The 17,745-nt window shown below is 53.4% G+C and overlaps 6 protein-coding genes across 6 annotated transcripts; 2 read left to right on the top strand and 4 right to left on the bottom strand.

The window, feature by feature from the left end:
* Positions 1–1,723: 1,723 nt before the first annotated feature.
* J4E83_006966 (uncharacterized protein) lies at positions 1,724–3,157 on the top strand (the record flags this gene model as incomplete). The annotated part of the gene is made up of 1 exon (XM_049333873.1): positions 1,724–3,157. The coding sequence occupies one exon, from the start codon at positions 1,724–1,726 to the stop codon at positions 3,155–3,157; it is 1,434 nt and encodes a 477-aa protein (XP_049187129.1).
* Positions 3,158–5,234: 2,077 nt separating this feature from the next.
* Positions 5,235–5,724, bottom strand: J4E83_006965 (uncharacterized protein; the record flags this gene model as incomplete). Its single annotated transcript, XM_049333872.1, has 2 exons — positions 5,235–5,617; positions 5,712–5,724. 2 exons carry the CDS (start codon positions 5,722–5,724, stop codon positions 5,235–5,237), a joined length of 396 nt encoding a protein of 131 aa, XP_049187128.1.
* A 575-nt stretch (positions 5,725–6,299) lies between these two features.
* On the bottom strand, positions 6,300–7,487 carry J4E83_006964 (uncharacterized protein; the record flags this gene model as incomplete). The annotated part of the gene is made up of 1 exon (XM_049333871.1): positions 6,300–7,487. One exon carries the CDS (start codon positions 7,485–7,487, stop codon positions 6,300–6,302), a length of 1,188 nt encoding a protein of 395 aa, XP_049187127.1.
* A 934-nt stretch (positions 7,488–8,421) lies between these two features.
* Positions 8,422–9,105, bottom strand: J4E83_006963 (uncharacterized protein; the record flags this gene model as incomplete). Its single annotated transcript, XM_049333870.1, has 1 exon — positions 8,422–9,105. One exon carries the CDS (start codon positions 9,103–9,105, stop codon positions 8,422–8,424), a length of 684 nt encoding a protein of 227 aa, XP_049187126.1.
* A 567-nt stretch (positions 9,106–9,672) lies between these two features.
* On the bottom strand, positions 9,673–11,883 carry J4E83_006962 (uncharacterized protein; the record flags this gene model as incomplete). Its single annotated transcript, XM_049333869.1, has 2 exons — positions 9,673–11,435; positions 11,877–11,883. 2 exons carry the CDS (start codon positions 11,881–11,883, stop codon positions 9,673–9,675), a joined length of 1,770 nt encoding a protein of 589 aa, XP_049187125.1.
* Positions 11,884–14,545: 2,662 nt separating this feature from the next.
* J4E83_006961 (uncharacterized protein) lies at positions 14,546–17,050 on the top strand (the record flags this gene model as incomplete). The annotated part of the gene is made up of 6 exons (XM_049333868.1): positions 14,546–14,912; positions 14,967–15,185; positions 15,240–15,356; positions 15,987–16,438; positions 16,488–16,619; positions 16,670–17,050. The coding sequence occupies 6 exons, from the start codon at positions 14,546–14,548 to the stop codon at positions 17,048–17,050; spliced, it is 1,668 nt and encodes a 555-aa protein (XP_049187124.1).
* Between the last annotated feature and the right edge of the window lie 695 nt (positions 17,051–17,745).

The following is a 17,745-nucleotide window of genomic DNA, read 5'->3' as shown; positions in this document are numbered from 1 at the left end:
GCTAACCTCGAAACCCCAATGTCGAGACATGTTTGCAATAACATTTCAAGATGTAAGGACATTGTGAGAGATGAAATGGCCTTCCAGAAGACACATCTCGGCCTTTAGGTTTGGGTAGCCACCGCACGAGGTCACCTGCTAAGGATATCCGACGTGGTTAGCCTCGGGTTTGGTTCCTGTAATCTGCGAGCCGTTTTGACAGGCGGGGATGCTGGCCAGGCCCCCGTTGATGCCGTTTGCTATGCCTCAGGGCTGTTCCGCGCCCCGCCGTTTTCCCTTATCGATGAAACACGAGGGAGCGATAGGAGCGTGCCTGTATGGGTAGGAATGCGTCTTAGGAAACATCTCATCTCGCGGCCTGTGCTCGGCATCGGAAAAGAAAAAAGGCGCATGAAGCTGGCCAGGTGTCTGGAATCTCGCTTGTCAAATATAGAGACTGGATGGGCGTCAATCTGGTCGTGGGAAATGGCTAGCTGGCGGGCATCGTGAAATGGAGAGATGCGCGCCAATCACGCGATATCTCTATTTCCTAGGCCGAAGCCTAGCGTGGCGGCCGATGACCAATCAACGCCCGCGTGCGCTCTGACCTGAAACAACGTGGAGCCTCCACCAAACTACCTTCACCCCACCACCCGTCGCTTGCGGGTTCACCTTCCTTCTCGAAGCGCTGCACCGGCACACATTCACCTGTCGTGGGGTCGTTCCAGGCTCGCTCTGGCACTTCGATGATTTTGTCATCCACTTTGCGTGCACTTTGCGCGGTTTCTTACGTCACGCTTGTGGGTTCACGATGGGCGATGCAGAAAGCTTCACAATATCGCAATCACTGGCTCTCATTATCTATCGTTATTTCATCTCCACTTTCATCGCATCGATCTAGATGATGCCTAGCTTCCGTCGTTGTGTTGTAGATCAACGGCACACGGTCCTCTGACACTCAACGGCCCCTCTGATGTCTGAGGATGGCTAGCGTAGCCCTGCCATGCACATGTATTGCCAACTACCGACTAACAGACGCCGATCTTCGCGCCGGAGAGTACGGGAGGCTGCAGCAAGAGCGCGCTACGCCGCGACCACGCTGCGGGACGGGAAAGCCATGGCTGGCGGCTACAGCATCGGCCAGCGTTGAAACGCACATCCTACACCCATACAGTCAGGCTCGAAAGCTTGCGTGCGGCGTCGCGTGGAGTGGCGCTGTGTTTCGACACCTCGTGTGTCTCCTTCTCTATTGGCTCCTGTCGCTTCTTCCCTTCTAGGCCGGAGATTTTACAACGCTCAACAGCGTCTGTCTCACCACCTTCACCCGCCTGAATAAAGGGCCATGGCCGCGTGATATTGCAGTTCGTGTTCACATCCGGCTTGTGCGTCTTCACTTCTTCTCTTGCATTTCTTATTTTCTTGTAGCCTAGAGCGCGCAGTGCGTCGTTCACAAGGTCCGGTACTATTGTCATTGAACAATAGCATCGTTACGTGCGAGGTGAAGACGGATTGAGTCACACGACTATTGACGGAGCGACCACTCACAGTGCCCGCCAAGCCGATACTTCACTTTTCGTCACGATATAATTTCCTGTACACCAATTCCCAGCTATCCCGCTTTCGACAACAACACTCACATCAGGATATACGTATCGCCAGTATTGATAAGACATCCGGCACCGACTATCCCACACCTACTCTTGCAGGGCAAGATTTCACTTTCTACATTACGACACACATCAAGATGCCTAGCATACGGAGAACCCTCATCGCCGCGCTCGTCGCCTTCCCTGTCGCTATGGGCCACAGCTGGATCGAGCAGATGCGCAACATCAACGACAAGGGTGAATACGTCGGCCAATACGGGTACCCACGAGGATACGTCGCAAAGACCGACAAAGGCTACAACGGCGACACCTCCATGAACAACCTGGTTCCCCCGTTGACGGAAGGTGCATTCATCAGCAAGAAGACACTATTGTGCCACCCTTCGCAAAGAAAGCCAGTCCAATCTCAAGAGAAGTACCCTCGTCTTCAAGCGCCACCCGGTGGCTTTGTCGCGCTGCGGTACATGGAAAACGGTCACGTCACAGAGCCTGCTAACCCTGCGCACATACCCGGCAAGCCACCTGTCGAGGCGGGTGGCACTATATGGGTGTATGGTACCACTGAACCGAAGGAGGACGAGAAGATTTCCACAGTCATGGAGTGGACAAAAGACGGGAGTGGCGGAGACAAGCGTGGCAAGCTGCTTGCCGTGAATAACTACAACGACGGTCGATGCTACGAGATCAACAACACGCCCACATACAAGGAGCGTTCAAAGGAATTTCCGGCCTATGCTTTTGGTCAAGCCGTCGAAGGCCAACCAGGCAACTTCGCGCAGTTCTGTGAAAGCAATGTCCAGATTCCTGAGAGCGCTGAGCTAGGCAAGCCATACACCCTATACTGGACATGGCAGTGGAACACTAGGCCTGGTGGCGTGAAGGAGGGCGGTGACGACGGTCTTCCAAAGGGCAAAAATGAGTGGTACACTACTTGCATGGACGTCGATGTCACATCCCCGGATGTTGCCCTGTCCGCCGATGCTTCACCCAAGTTCGCTCTTGTCCAGCAAGATGCAGGCACAGCCGCCGTCTCCGACTTCGCCTCACGAACCGCTATTCTCACCGACCTTGCCAAGAACGAGTGGGACTTCCCTATCCTGACCGAGATTTCACTGCCAGGTTCTGGTTCTGGTTCTGGCTCCGGCTCTGGTGGCGAAGCTCCTTTCCCCACCAACAGCACTTCGCCCGCGGGTCCTACAGCTCCAATCACCACCAGCGCTGTTCCCGTTCCAAGCGCTGCACCTCCAGCTCCTAGCAGCTCTCTTCAAATCTCTGCCATCGTTCCCTCTGCTACTGCCCAGCTGCCATCTCCCAGCAACTCCGCAGCCTCCAGCGCTACTATGGAGATTCCCACACTCTCCGGTCGCCCTGGTGCTGCACCAACACCACCCGCCGGCAACGACGGCGTTGTCACAGTCACTGACACTGTCATTGTCACAGTCACTGCGCCCGCTCCAACAGCGCCTGTTGCTACTCCGCCCGCTCCCCCAGCAGTCGCTCCTCCAGCTATCACTCCCCGTGCAGTGCACAGCATCTACCACAGGAATGGTGCCAAGTTTAGGGGTTTGTAGGTGTTGAAGACTCGCCTTTGCTTTGTTTCTGTTACTGCATTTTCTTTTGTTACACACATACTGCGCCCTCCAGTGGCAGGCCACAGGTACTGATGACGGACACACATGATGACGATTGCATGAAAACGATTGCATGATCATGAAGATTGGGAGGTTATTTTTCTTTTTGCATTCAGCGATACCCCTTGCATACATATTGGCGTTCTGGGTAGCATTATATGACCTGTACCCAGGTGGGTTGGTCAGGCGTTCATCAATAAAAGCATATCACACTTCTCTTTCGTCTTGTTGTCTCCTCGATCGTGACTGCCTCGCTCCACACCTTTACTGCTACGAGCTTGTGTTGTTGGCTTCACGTGCAGCCACGTGTTCTCACTTCCATGTCCAAAGTCACGCGCCTTTAACGTGATATCCACAACCTCGGCGAAACATTAATGACGTTTCACGACGTGCCATAAGCGCTCTCTTTTCAAACTCCGAACCGCTCGGCGTGCTTCCAGTTTCGATGCGCGTATGCTCGGGGAAATATCCGCATCGACGCTTACGAACAACGACAGTTATAAGATGACGCAACGCCGTTCACTGTGGAAGTCGGCTAACAGACCATTCCATTTGGGGCGCGGCCCGGATACGACCGTTACCTTCCCCAAAAACTCGTTGGCTTCAGACAGCAAACTTACTCGTCATCTGTACTACAATCAGAGCCATCAGGTCTAGACCACCGGATTCACGACGCGACGAACTCCCAGACCGTTCGAAACCCAACAATTGCTCCCGTCCTCCATAACCGGGGAGCTGGGTTAATATACGTAAGGCTGAGCAAGTTTCCCCGGGTTACTTCACACATGGCTTCATTCCGATTTGGCCCCAACAGTCCGGCAGATTGTCCTCTCACATCGTACCATTCGGAGACTCTGCCATGTGGCTTTGCGAGAGACGTTTGCGCTAGTTTCCATACCTCAAAATAAGGGTGCGTATTCGCTGCGAACAGCATCTTGCAGTTGACGAAGCCACACAAAGCTCAGTACGTATACTCTTCACCGGTGGGAGGCAGCAGGAGGATCTTACGAAACATCTACGCGTTGTTCATACAGTATAGGTAAGGCTTTGCCCCAAACTCACTGCCCGAATTCCCCGCGGTCGACTGTTGGTTCACATGAGATTCGACATGAATGTGTTGGACGACCGCAACACTGAAGGATGGGTATAAGAGGGGAGATGGGATGGGACTATCGCTGTCTTCCTGCGAGACACTGAACAGAGTTCCTTGAGATACATTGACCTTCCTGTCTTGAGTCATCGTCCCACCCAAATCAATCGAAGCCACTTCGACTCCCCCAACCACCGCCATGTGCCGAGACATCTACCGCCACTACGAACGCTGTGCTCACCACGAATACATACAAGCCCCGACATGCCAACACTTTCGCACCGGTCTGAACCAGATCAACGACCCACGCTACTTCAATCAACCCGGCATCCCTTATCACCAGTCTCGAAGGTGTCGCGAGCAGAACCAGTTTGACTTCCGTCGCAACGCTTATTGCACGCCATGTACGATGACTAGGCAGGGTTGGAACTTTCGGGGGTATAACAGTGGGTTTGGGGGATGGCCTAGGTATAGACCGGAGGGGTTTTGAGGGATAGTGACACCTCATACAAGAAAAAAGCTAAACAGGCCTGCCGACTACATCCAGACAAGAACGTGCAAAGTGGGTAAACCAGCGTCAACGTAGGCTCCAGGGTGTTCAGTTTCCCTAGGTTGACGTGACAGTGAGGTCGCAGAGGAGGAAAGGTGGGAAGAAGGTTGGTGTGAGAGGGTACTTAGTTATTGGAAAGATGCTCGAAGACTAAAGATTTACGAACTAGCTCGGCATTAGTACACGAGTTTCGGACAGTGACTTTAAGACTGCTTTTTCTCTTTTATATACACTCTGTCGCTGTATACACAACTTACTTTTCGATCGCAACTGCTCAGGCCCAGACTGTACGGCCTTGATCTTGCAGTCCACCACAAAGCGCATATCCCGATGGCCATGCCTTCCTCTTTCCTTCCTTCCTTCCATCCACCCAACATCTATCTCACCTTCTTAGTTACCTCTTCAACCGGCATCGTCCCCTTATCTGACTGCAGCATTGCTAGCGTAAACAATCCGGTCAACGTCAACCACACATTCCCCCACACCCCAATGCTCATGCTCGTATTATAATGGCTCGGCATCTTGTAATGCTGGTACGCGCCAATGCCCGTCGTGATATGATGGAACACCGTCGCAGCTACCACCGCCTTCGCATACGGGATCGTCGTGAGCTTCGTTGCGGGCGCGGAGTTGAAGGGTATGGCGTTTGTGAAGGAGATGAGGATCAGCGCGAGGGTGACGAGACACCAGCCGTCGTTGCGGACATTGTAGGCTTCGAGATCGTTGGGCGCGAGGTTTAGTTGCGAGGGAGGTCGGAACCCTGTTGGTGTTAGTTTGTGGAATGGACAGTGAACATCAGGGGACTGAGGCTTTGAAGAGCGGGGTAGGAAGGTTGGAAAGTCAATGTAACGTACAGCCGATAACCATGATGGGGTCGTACACGCGACACAAGCCACGCAGGCCGTACCAGAATGCCGTGCCATAGGCATACGCATGGAATACCTACACCGAAGAGTCAGCTTTCACTCTTTCAACCCCTCCGACCCCTCACAGACTACGCACAGTCGAGTTTATAGAAGGCATAATGTCGCTACCAGTCAATTGCACACAACAAAGCAACAATTGCGCGATGAGATGGGATGTTAGTGAACACGCGCAGCCGCACCTTAAATGAAGTTTGTTGACGTTCCTGGCAAGCTTCCGTACCTGCGACGTCATTATGAGAGCTCCAACAGCTCCATTGGTGTTGAGGGGCTGCAAGCCACGCCGTTAGCCTCCCCGTGGAACCGGAACCTCGATCCGCGTAGCGCACCCGCAGACGGATCGAAGATGCGATCGGCCGCGATACGGATTGCGATGACGCTAAAAGCAGGGGTTAATCCGGCAGATGCAGGTTCGTGGACATGATTTTGGGATGATGGTCGCGCACAATACGATCGTGAAGAGCAGCCTTGTGTTGGAAAAAGCAAATCTATCGGGGTATCCACATTCTATCTCTTGCATCACCATGCTATCCTTCCTGCAATACTCCTTGCTGCCTTGGCTTTGCCAACTCCAATCGTTCCCTCACCACCCAACCCTTGCATCCTCAAACTCGCATCAACAACCTCAAGCGCATACGCACTCTCAATAGGACCTAGGTCCAGGATGGTACCATTGTGCACCGCATTCGCGGCGGGGTTAACAATCTTCTCCACATCCTCCTTGACCTGCGGCAACAAGACAGCCGTAGCACCCAACCATCGCGCCAACAAGCCCTTGAAAGAGACTTGATCGGTGTCACACGGCTCCTCCGCATCCTTGACCTCGCACTTGCTCTCGAACAGTGCGCCAGTATCCTGGTTTACGAAATTCCTCTTAGCAGAAGCGACAAAACCTTTCGTTCTGTCCGCCCACTTCTCGTCTTTGGTGTGCACGGCCATGACCGCAGCGCCGTACATGTAGACGCCCACGTTGTAACTCCACATGTTGTGGTTTAGATCTGAACATCCATTGTCTTCACTCGTGCCGTCGTAGACATTGAAGTCCTGGTCTACAAGTCCGACCTTTGTACTCCAAGCATATGTTTTCTCTGCCCAGGATAGGATCTCCGCATCTTTTGTGAGGTGCGCGATGCGGGCGGCAAGTTGGAAGAAAAGACCATTGGTAATGGCGTTCTTGTAGTGCCAGCCGTTCTGACCGTCTTCGCCGAAGTCTACTTTCCAGCGCAGGCCGCCGCCGCAAGTATCGTTGCCGTCGATCCAACGCTGCTTTTGCTGGTTGAAGACGTTCGTCGCCAAATCCACCCAAGCTACGGGTCCCTGCTGCGGGAGTTTCATCTCAGCGGCTGTTATAGCAGCGAGACCCCACCACGCTTGATCATCGTTGCCAGTCGCGTCGACGGTCATGAAGTCGTTCGCGGGGGTCGCTTGACTTAGGATGGTGGTCTTGAGAAGATCTTCATACTGGAGGTCGCCAGTAGTGGAGCCGTAGGTTAAGAGAGCTTCGACTGCGGTGCCGGATTGCCACCACCAGTATGGTTGAGGGAGGAGTGCCAGACCGGGGTTTGGGAATGAGACTTTGAGCGAGGCGGCGAGGGTGCTTGATGAAGATAGTAGGGCGGCTGGCGCTGGAGGCGATGGCGGTGGGGCTTGGATGGCGGCGATTTGCACAACGAGTGAAACGGCTTTGCTGAGGGTGCTCGGTATCATTTTAAAGGATTGAATCGGTATAATGGTATCGTAGAATGGAACGTGCTGATCAAAGCAAAAAAGAATGTGATTTGTGTAAAGAACGTACAGGTTCACTGAACCATATAAAAAACAACCAAAGAGTGTCTGCGCAAAAAAAGATGCGACGAACAAAGAATGACGGAAAAGATGTCGAAGGGAGGGAAGAAGGACCAAGGACGAGGGCTGACGCGTAAAGATAATGAGATACCACTGAACCAACCCACAATACACAACTCAGCCTCAATACAACGCATAAAATGCCATTAGTTTCATCCATCCAGCATACTCGGCACCCACGCCGTGCCCCGACCCAAAATTAGCAGGTGTCACACATGCGCCTTGGCCTATCCACCCGCACGTGTAAATGAACAAATGCCATGCATGTGCGTTGTCGATAAGAAGAGTTCTCTGGGCTTTCTGCAAAAATCTCCTGATCGACGGCTAGGAAGGGATGGTCTAGAACGGATTCGTTGTTATCTGAAACGCGACGCGACGACGTTGCGCGATGTGATTCGTCGGGTATTGAGAACACTGGGGAGGCCGAGAGGACGCAGCAGGTTGGGCGGTAGGGGTCGGAAAGATCGGATCTGCTGCGATAGAGCCTGAATTGGCGTGGTGAATGGGATCTGCTGTGGGTTGTGATGATGTGCCGTGGTGGTCGATGTGGATGAGCGTGGCGAGGTGCGATGGGGATTGGTGTTGAAGATCTGGAGTGTTGATCTCGACATGAATCGCGTAGGACGGTTTGCGGCTCAGATCCAATGACGCTGGACAGACGCACCTTGACATTGAAATTTGTGCGATGCCATCGGAGCTGTCTACAGTCAACACGAGCATTCGCCTCAGCGCATCCCATCATACACACCCCACCCGCCCTATATCCCACTCCTACAGTCCACTTCCACCCCGCCGTCTACATCTTCGACATAACGACTTTATTCTTGACGAAACTGCCCCACCCCTCCGCAAACACTCCACCCGCGCCATCCTCCACCCAGCTCACAGCCTCAACATACCTCCCCTTCTCCCTCACGATCTTCGCCCTAACCTTGACCACAGACGGCGTCACCAGATTCTTCTTATACTTGACCCGCAATTCACTCGTCGCATTCGGAATGCCATAGTTCTTGACTATAAGGCAGCCCATGCAATGATCCAGCAGCGACGCCGTAATGCCGCCATGAAGACTCGCATAGTTCCCATCGGCATCGTGAGCTAGCGATACCAGCACGATGTTTTCCGTTCCTTCCGGATCGGAGAGATCGTATTGTATGTCCTTCTTCGCTGCTTGTCTAGCCGCCTCTTTCGGGTTGTCGGGCGGCACAATCTCCTCCCACGTTGTGTCCGTGTGTGTGACTACACTGTCGGGGTCTATAATCTCCCGTCGCTTTCCATGACCCGGTTTCCACAGATCGAGAAACGCGCGGATCGCGTCGGATGTGAAGAGGCCGCGCGTGAAGAGCAGATTCCAGCCGTCGCGGGCCTCAAACAGGCGGCGATCGTGGATGGACGTTATCGAGGGGTCGGCGAAGAGGGCCTTGCACCATTCGTGAGCGGTGAAGTCTTCTAGGTGTTCGGTTCTTCTTCGGATCGTCATCGTAGGTCGGAGGAGGTGTGAGTATGGTGTTGGCGCGGAGCGGACGGTGGAGGATGATTTGTGTAGCGTCTTCGTGGAGGTGGAAACCAATGCGATAAGGCTGCTGTTATGATATAAGGCATAGCTGCGGTCGGACGGTCGGACGGTTGGACGGTCGGATTTCGCTGCGCGTCGCGTTACTTGCAAAGCAGGGAGCTCAGGTTCCGAGGTTACTGGTGATAAAGTTTAGCGCTGACGTATCTAAGATTGACCGCAACAAGGTTAGTATCATCGACCTGCATACATACGACCTGGACATCAATTCAATCACACCAAATTAGACAAAAGACATATCTTTTTGAACGTATTTGTATTAATCCGTCGCAACGTTGTTCAGTAATCAAGAATTACAGTCGAAACGTCGTGACTTCATGTGCTACTTCAACTATTCCCATATGAACTCCATTCAGAATCTTATCCTACCGAAAGGCAGGAAAGACTAGTCATCCATCTTGTTCCATGGACGATCAAACGTGTGCTTACTCTCCGATATACTTGCGGCGACGATGCGCTGCACAGTCATGCTACTCAAGAGCCCTGATGGAACGAGGCCAACGAGCGCGCGTTCTCCGCGCGGAGTGCCGCCAGAATCTTGTCGGTCTCAGCTTGCGCCGCCTTCAGCTCATCCATTTCACCCCGAAGCTTGGCGTACTCCTCAATGGAAACCTTGTCCTCGGGGTCGTCCAGCAGCTCCTTCTGCTTGTGGTTGGGAGTTGGAGAGCCAGAGCCAGGAGATAGCAGATCATCAGGTGCATCGGAGAGCTCAGAGGACGAGGGAGATCCGGTTCGGGTGAAGCCTCCTGGCGCGCGACCTGCCGCTCGAAAGCTGTCCGAGTCAAGCTCGTCCATGCCCTTAGTTCCGCAATGGTAGTTGACGAAACCGGTGTCCTTAGTCTTCTTCATCTTGCCCTTGCCCTTATCCTTGATGGAGCCGTCCCCGCCGTCGTTAGAGGCGTTCTTGCCATTAGCACCCTCGCTGAATACGTCCTTGCTGAAAGCATCCTTGAAGACAACATCATCAGCTTGGGCACCGTTCTTTCGAGCAGCTTGCACGGGGACAGCGACGACATGCTTCACGGGAAGTACATTCGAAAAGGTAACGCCCATAGCAGCACCAGGGTACTGTTCGTCCGGCTGAGATGCCGAAGTCTCTGACTGAACAACGTAGGTGGGGGATGACGAGTTGTACTGGGTTGTGGTCTTGCGCTTCTTCTTCATCTTGCCGGGAGACATCTCGCCTTCAGAGTCAGTGGCCATGGCTGGGTGGTCATGCCGAATGACATTCACACCCGGTTGACTACGCTTCTGGCGCTTCTGGGCCGACTGTCGCGGTTGTAACATCATCTGAGAACCCGGAGTTGCTCCAGGATCATCAGTGTCATCGTTGTCACCGGACGCGATCATCTCAGCCGCAGTACGCCTACCCCGAATCGGACGATTCTGATGGTGCTGGTCGTTGTCACGGCCGACCTTGATCCACTGGCCGCGGTGCGCGTTCGAGACGCAGTTGACGATGGTGCTACTGTACAGCTTGTGGGGAGCGCCAATAGTAGTCCAGGTCTTCTCGTTCTTCATCAGAGTAACGCCAATCTGCTTGGAGGTCCTCAGCACCGCACAGATCCATTCTATACGCTGTCCGAAGGTCCAGTCCTTGGTCTGGCTGATGTTGTCGATGATGGACTTATCGTAGATGCGAACTTTGAAGCCGTTCAGGTGGATGTCCTTGGCCATGCCGACGATGTCCCAGGAGCACGCTTCAATAGCCCAGTCCTGGTAATAGACACCTTCACCCGGAGTTAGCCGCTTGCGGTAAGCGTTGCCCTGGGTGTCCTTGGCGCGGGTCATATCCTTGAAAGCCAGCATCAACATTTCGACGAACTTACGATACTCTGCGTCGGTCTCGGGGATGGAGGGGTCGACCTCTGGAGAATACCACTGAGGCTCGTCCATGGGCGCCCTAGCTTCTTCTAGGGTCTTGAAGCGGAAGCCATCGACCTCTGGATAGTCACCGTCCTTGTCCAGAAGCTGGGAAATCTTGGTCTTAAGGCGAGACGGATCCTTGAGACCGCCGGGGACCTTTTCCAGGCGCGTGTCCGCAAGGCGGGGAATGGGAGGGCCGAAGGGAACGGGAGCACGAGCACCAACGGGAGTTGAGGGAGATGCAGTCTGGCTCTGGGTCATCATCAGGGTCTTGTTGGCTATGCCCTTGGGGGTGTCCTTATTGGGGTCGTGGTCGGTCATAGGGTTGGTGTTTTGAGCCTGGTAACGGGGGGTTTCGGTTTCGACGGTAACTGCTTGCAACTAAGACACCTGTTAGTGAACTCCAGCATCTATTTTCCAGCTCTAGTGGAACTTACGGGAAAAATTGTTATTACTCTACACGGCGTGAGAGGTGAAACGCTTGCGTCCCCCGATCTTTATATGTGCAAGGCTGACTGCGGCGCTAGTGAAAAGATGCGTCCACGGGTATTGAACAAGATATGGCGTAATGTTTACCTAGGCGACGACGGAGTGAAGTAGAAAATTGAAGGTCGCCTGTGACAAGCGCGGACGATTTGTAAGCCAAGAGGATATCAGGTGCGTTCTGTGAAAGAAGACAAAGGTCTGTTGTTATGATCGGTGCCTGTTGCTGGGGGGGCTGCGTGCGTATCGACAGCACAGGCGTGAGTAACGCGTCCGAGCGTCTTGGCATCCTCGCATTCACCTAGGACCTGAGCGTTTGCTACACCCACGACCCATTGACCCGATCCACAAGCCCTCATAGCACTTGCGACATGTCGATAGCGTGTAGTGTCGTGATATGCGTCTTGCCTGGGATACTGGGCGAGATTGGCGTCGTGTGATATGGCCTTGCTGCGTGCGATGTTGCCTGTGACATATGTTAACATACTGACTACCTTACCTAGAATGACTTCTTTTTGAACTGAAAGACATAAGAGCTAATGGCGTACCATAGGAACCTTATGAGAACCGGCGACAATACGGATGCGCGAGGCCGTCGCAGGCCCGTCAGCATATACGATTGCAGCTGGCAGCGACAGAGCGCGCGACCGACTACACACTGTTCAGGTTCCGGAAAAGCAACGTCTTGCCAGGTCTACGCGTGTTCTGTCCAGCTCTCCGATGAGGTGTAGCATGGGCTGCGCCTGCAAGTGCATGTGCAAGTCCATATCGTAAAGACGCGAACGGATCTTCGTCGACCAAGACTGGCAAGCAGCAATACACTTTTTGTGCGACACAGTACCATGAGATAATGTAGTCCCTTCTCTTTCAGGTGTCACCGGGGTCTTTCCAAGCAAGAGCGTTCCAGGCGGGATGCGTCATGTGACCTCCTTGCCCGGCGGGAAGGTGGTCACTTTTGATCGGGATCGAGACCAGAAAAAATGGTGGAAGAGAGTACTCTCATTACACTTGAGTGCAGTATTCTCGCGTTGGAAGTCGCTCTTGCTTGGGAGTTGAACCTTCGGTGAGGTGTCATCTAGGTTGCGCCAGTTGAGTGGCTCGACAGCAGCGGTAGCCGCACGACCACGGCGTGGTATGCCATCGCGGTGTGTGGAGAAGAGTTGGATGCTAGTGGCTGTGAGTATGGGCGCGAAAAGTTTCGAAGTGCAATGAGTTTGCATAGACTGGCTGGTGCGCGGCAAGGAAGGAATGTTGCCTTGGCATGTTTGTCTCGTGCGAGTCAGACGCGTCGAAACGGCAGTGGCTGTATCGCGCCGTCGGTTGAGCTCATGTTACCGATGATCTCAATCGGAGAAGCGTTGGCAAGATCGCGTCCGGTGCAGCATTGTGAGGGTCGCGGTGATGGTGGTGGGTGTGGGCGTGGCCCGTCGGCTTTTATGGCAGCACAGCCATCGAAGCCAGCGTCGGGAAAGGTCTGGACCGTTGATCACATGAAGACATGAGATTCAATTGCCTTCCTGGGTGAAAGTATCAGTAAAAAGAAGGACCCGGCGGTGGCGAGATTGTCGATGCTGTCGACGTTTGGTGGAAGCGGATGAAGTTGTAGGTTGCGGAGAAGGAAGGCAGGAACGAGGGGCAGGCTCGCCGTCGCTAGCGCGCATTGATCCCACCTCAAAATCAACGACAAACCTTCATGGACTTCGCCTGGTGCACGGCCGCTTCCTGCTTCTTGCGAGGACTGGTGCTGCACACTTCCATAAGCTTTCATCGAGTGCAGTCATGTCCAGGGAATGCTCCTCGGACTGTCGCGATGCGCCACTCTCCGCGGCGAACGCGCGGCTGCAGCGACTGCAGGTTGATGGGCTCGCTCCGCGTCGCCATCACATTCAATCGCTCGACTTCTCCTTTTCAGATCTCATAACTGAAGACGCTGCCTTCGGCATGATTTCGAAGAAAGTTCTTGTCGCGAAAATCAGCGAGCACGTGCCGTCAAGGACACAATACCGTCCGAGTCATAAGCTACCGAGCGGCTGTTGGATGGACTTGCTTTCTTTGTCTTGAGCTCTCTGATCCGACTGAAAGACCAATAGAGATCGGGGTTCTTGGTTGTCTCATTCGGCATGCCTTGGTCGAGGCAGCACGACACAGCAAACGTCTACCTGGAGGTTAGTTGAGTCGGTATTGTCGTCTCCCGCTTACTATTCCAGGCGAGCGAGCATACTCGGTTGACCGGCGTAGCTGTCAAGGTTGAGTTTGGAAGAGTCTTTGCGTTTGCCGGAATAGTTTGTCGAGTGCAATATCTGGGAGTGCTTTGTCGGTTGAGACAAACACCTGGGCGGTAGTAGTTAAGTAGTGACGTGGAATCCTCGAACACTTATGGTAGGCTGTCTTTCCCGGTCCCGCAAGCAATCTCGCTTTCCTTGCTCTTTTACATCCCCTTGAGCACTGTCTTTTAAACCCCATTCACCAAGTTCGTGCCATTTGGAATGGTACGGCGAAAAGGATGCAGCAGAACAAGCCTAGAAAGAGATATATACAGTCGACGGTAGGAGACTTGCACTTACATTTCGGTATATTAGACAGCTTCGAGGGGTTCTGGCTTACTTATACCTGGTTTAGTTGAGTTTATATACTTAACTGGCAAGAAACAGCGCGATGCCTCGAAAGTTAACACGTAGTATCGCTACTGGTTTTGCCGCCTGCATGAACACTTCGATCGCCCTCACGCTTTGGGCTTGGCGCTACAGTGATTTCCTCCTTAGTCGCCCCTCCCCCGCCTTGGAGTGACCGCCGTGTGAACACGTGATTCACCCTCTGATCCACTCTATCCGAGTTGGGAGCCTTCTGCTCCGCCACAAACAAACTCCTAGCGCGCTGTACCCGTGGTAGTATTTCTAGGGCTTCATTTCGAGCTCAAGGAAATATCACTCCCCTCAACCACTTCGATTCACAACCACAACTTGCAAAATTCATTTCATACGACGACGACAGCTTTACAATGAATTTCAACAACCCCTTTCCGGAGCAATCCCAATACACTGACGAAGAACTCATGACACTCCTGAACGAAGATCCCGATTTGACATCAGCCCCTCATACCGCGCCAGAGACTTCACTGCCCCACGGCTCAGTTGGACAGAACAGGTTCAGACAGGACTTCTACAGTGCACTTTCGAACGACCGATACTGGCAAGATCCTCCGCCTGAGACCCTTGCAAACAACAGCAGCTACTACGACCAAGAACAGCCGTACACGCCCGGGAGCGTCCAACCTGGACATTTCGTCCCCGGTATCTACTCGCCTGGAGGATACGAGCAAGTACGACTGCAGTACCAGCATCGAACAGAACCTACTGTGGCCCTCGGTACGTCGACATGGTTATCTTTACATGCGTCGAGCCTACACTGACTTCTTCTAGACACACCCAGCAGCTTGGACAACGAGGCTTCATATTCCCCGGCTGCGGCTAACCCAAGTTATAACACTGGAACAACTCACGACTGGAACGATCAAATCAACATGCACACATCTGGCGAGAGCGTACCCGGACAGTCGGCCCATGACTGGAACCAGCAAGAAGGACACAGTCATCTAGAGACTGGTCACCCGCATCAGCCAGAGAGCAACGTAGCCTTCGGTAAGTCGATGTGATATACACTCTGTGTTGCGCGCTCACACTGACTTCTTCTAGGCTCGCCCAGCAGCTTAGGATACGACTTTACGTATCCCCCGACTGCTCTTAACCCAGTGCAAATCACTGGACGTCCAGTCTTAGCGCATGATCGTACACCATCGCCCATCTCGCTCAGTGGGTCGGCGAATGCTCCATCCGCGAACCAGATGTCAACGCCGACCCCTGCGTCATCGAGCGGCCATCCGTTTTTCGTACGTCGGGGCCCAGCGCTGGGCCATAGGCAAGTGCAAGACCATGGAATCCCTTCCAATTACCCATCAGCGCCTGCTCACACATCATCTACAAGCCGCCCATCCAGGATGCAAGGACTACCGCCAGGCTATGCGCAGCCTCTGAGCACTGCATTATCGCCCTCTTTCACGCCAGCAACTCATCGCGGACTAGGCTCTCGTCATGCACCAGCAGATCTCCAAGCCCCAGTACCGACTCGTCTACCAGAGCCGGGCCACCCGCCATCAACAGCTCGTGGACCAGTAGCTCAGTACGGATCAATCGTCAGCCCTGCGCCAGGATTTCAACTTGGATACTGGCCCCCACAAGCACCAGGACTGCATCGATCAGGCCCACAGGGAGTACCAGGGCTACAACATCCATCAGGGCCTCAACATGCACCTGGACCGCGAGTTAGATCAGCGCCGCCACCTACGTCGGCGACCCCTGATACATTCATGAGGCACCACCCGCCTGTCACCAACCATCACGCACCTGCAACCAACCATCACGCACCTGTAACCAACCATCCAGTAGCGACCGGTGATGCACCGGCGCCCCAGCTGTCCGAGAACAAGGACGCTGGAACTGGCGAGCAAGCTGCTGACGGCGCTAACGGCGCGGGCGCTGTTAAATCTACCACACCCAAGCATATCCTCGAAAAAGAGAAGCAAGCCCGGGCCGCGATCAGGAAGCTGAAGGCCAAGACCAGTATGGATGGGCAGATGGGCGAGTCTATCACTATGGTTCGTACCAACACTGGAGTTGAGTTCAGTGGTACGATGTGGAAGGCGCCTGCCAATGATGTGACCATTCCTACAACAGAAGATGACATCAAGGCCTGCGTCAATGCTCTTGACCTGGCAATGCACAACGTCGAAAACATCCGGGAGAAGGCCGATGTCAAGTCATCTAACAATCGGTGGAACTCTGAGTCGAAGTACTATTTCCCGGAAGAGTACAATGCAGCTGCTGGCCTGCTTGTGGTAAGTTTAAATCGAACTGTATGCCTCTGCCATCACTAACGTAACATAGAAAGAGCTTATCAAAATCCACACCGACGGTTGGACCAAGCAGATCTTCGACCAGAACGAGCGTGAGCAATGTCAGCTCACCCAGTTCTACACGTTTGAAGATCGGTTCGAAGGTCTTCGGGAACTGCTTCACGTAAGTATTCTGTCTTGGTAGTTATACGAATTGAAGCTAACCATGTATAGTACTCCAAGACATCTTGCCAAGACATCATGAAGGGTTCCCGCTTCTACACTATCATCGCCAACCCGCGCAACCTGATCCATCGCACGGCGACCAACAAGACTGCCAACGTCAACAAAGGTCAGCAGATTCGGGCAGGTAAGGTGGCAATCAAGAAAGAAAGCAGCAAGGCAGCTTCTTCCAGCGCGACACCTTCTTCCAGCAGCGAAGACAAGGCAACACAGCAGGATGGTGAGGAGGGTTCCAACAGCGAGGAATCCACAAAGGTCAAGAAGGCCCCAAGGGGCAAGAAGCGCGCTCGCGAAGAGACCTTCGTTGCAGAGGACCCAGCTGGCCAAGCACCTCGTAAGAAAGCGCCTGTGAAGAAGCGTCGCAGCGAGTGATGGCTAGCGCTTCCAGTCCGTTGTTTACCGGCGCGTTATACCCAGGGTGACGGAGTTATTTGGTTTCTGTTTTCCTTTTCAAAGCTCGGCGAAGTGTCAGAAATGACGTCACCGCCTTGCTCACTTGCGTTGCTTTTGGATTTCTTGACTTCCATGTCCTCACTGCCACGGAGCGGTGTCGCGGGATGTACCTTTTTCTCATTCCTAATAGTCGTTTCTCAATCTCATGTCAAAAGTGCGTTGCCACACATAGCGTCTTTCAAGAATGTAGCGGGTGTATGATGGTGGTAGCCACACTCTGGTCCTGTACCCTAATACCAAATGTCATACAATTCCCTACCTACTTGGCTGCTGATCTTTACAACTTTGAGAAAAACTTACTGTGTTTCATCTGCCCAGGCATTAGCTCCGATGCTTCCGTAGTAGATTAAATGAGGTGCAGGTAGCCGACGATAGATTAATCAATCTCACAAAAGTTCCCCAGTAACGCCGAGACTGGCCGATGAACCTCAACGACAACACTTTGCTGTCACTGTGGCGCAGTATTTTGTATGCCTCGCCCTGTGACTAGACATAACCGCGATCAAGTGTGGAGTGCTCGTTGCATCCTCGCTGTCGCTTTAGCATCAGACTAAGAAAATCAAACGGACCTGAGGCAAGATTGGGATCACCATGGTATCGAGAACAGAGATGTG

Source organism: Alternaria metachromatica, assembly GCF_023757995.1.
Source record: "Alternaria metachromatica strain BMP 0045 chromosome Unknown scaffold_16, whole genome shotgun sequence".
NCBI lineage: Eukaryota > Fungi > Ascomycota > Dothideomycetes > Pleosporales > Pleosporaceae > Alternaria > Alternaria metachromatica.
The sequence above is the reverse complement of the archived record's forward strand: the minus strand, read 5'-3'. Positions and strand labels throughout refer to the sequence as shown.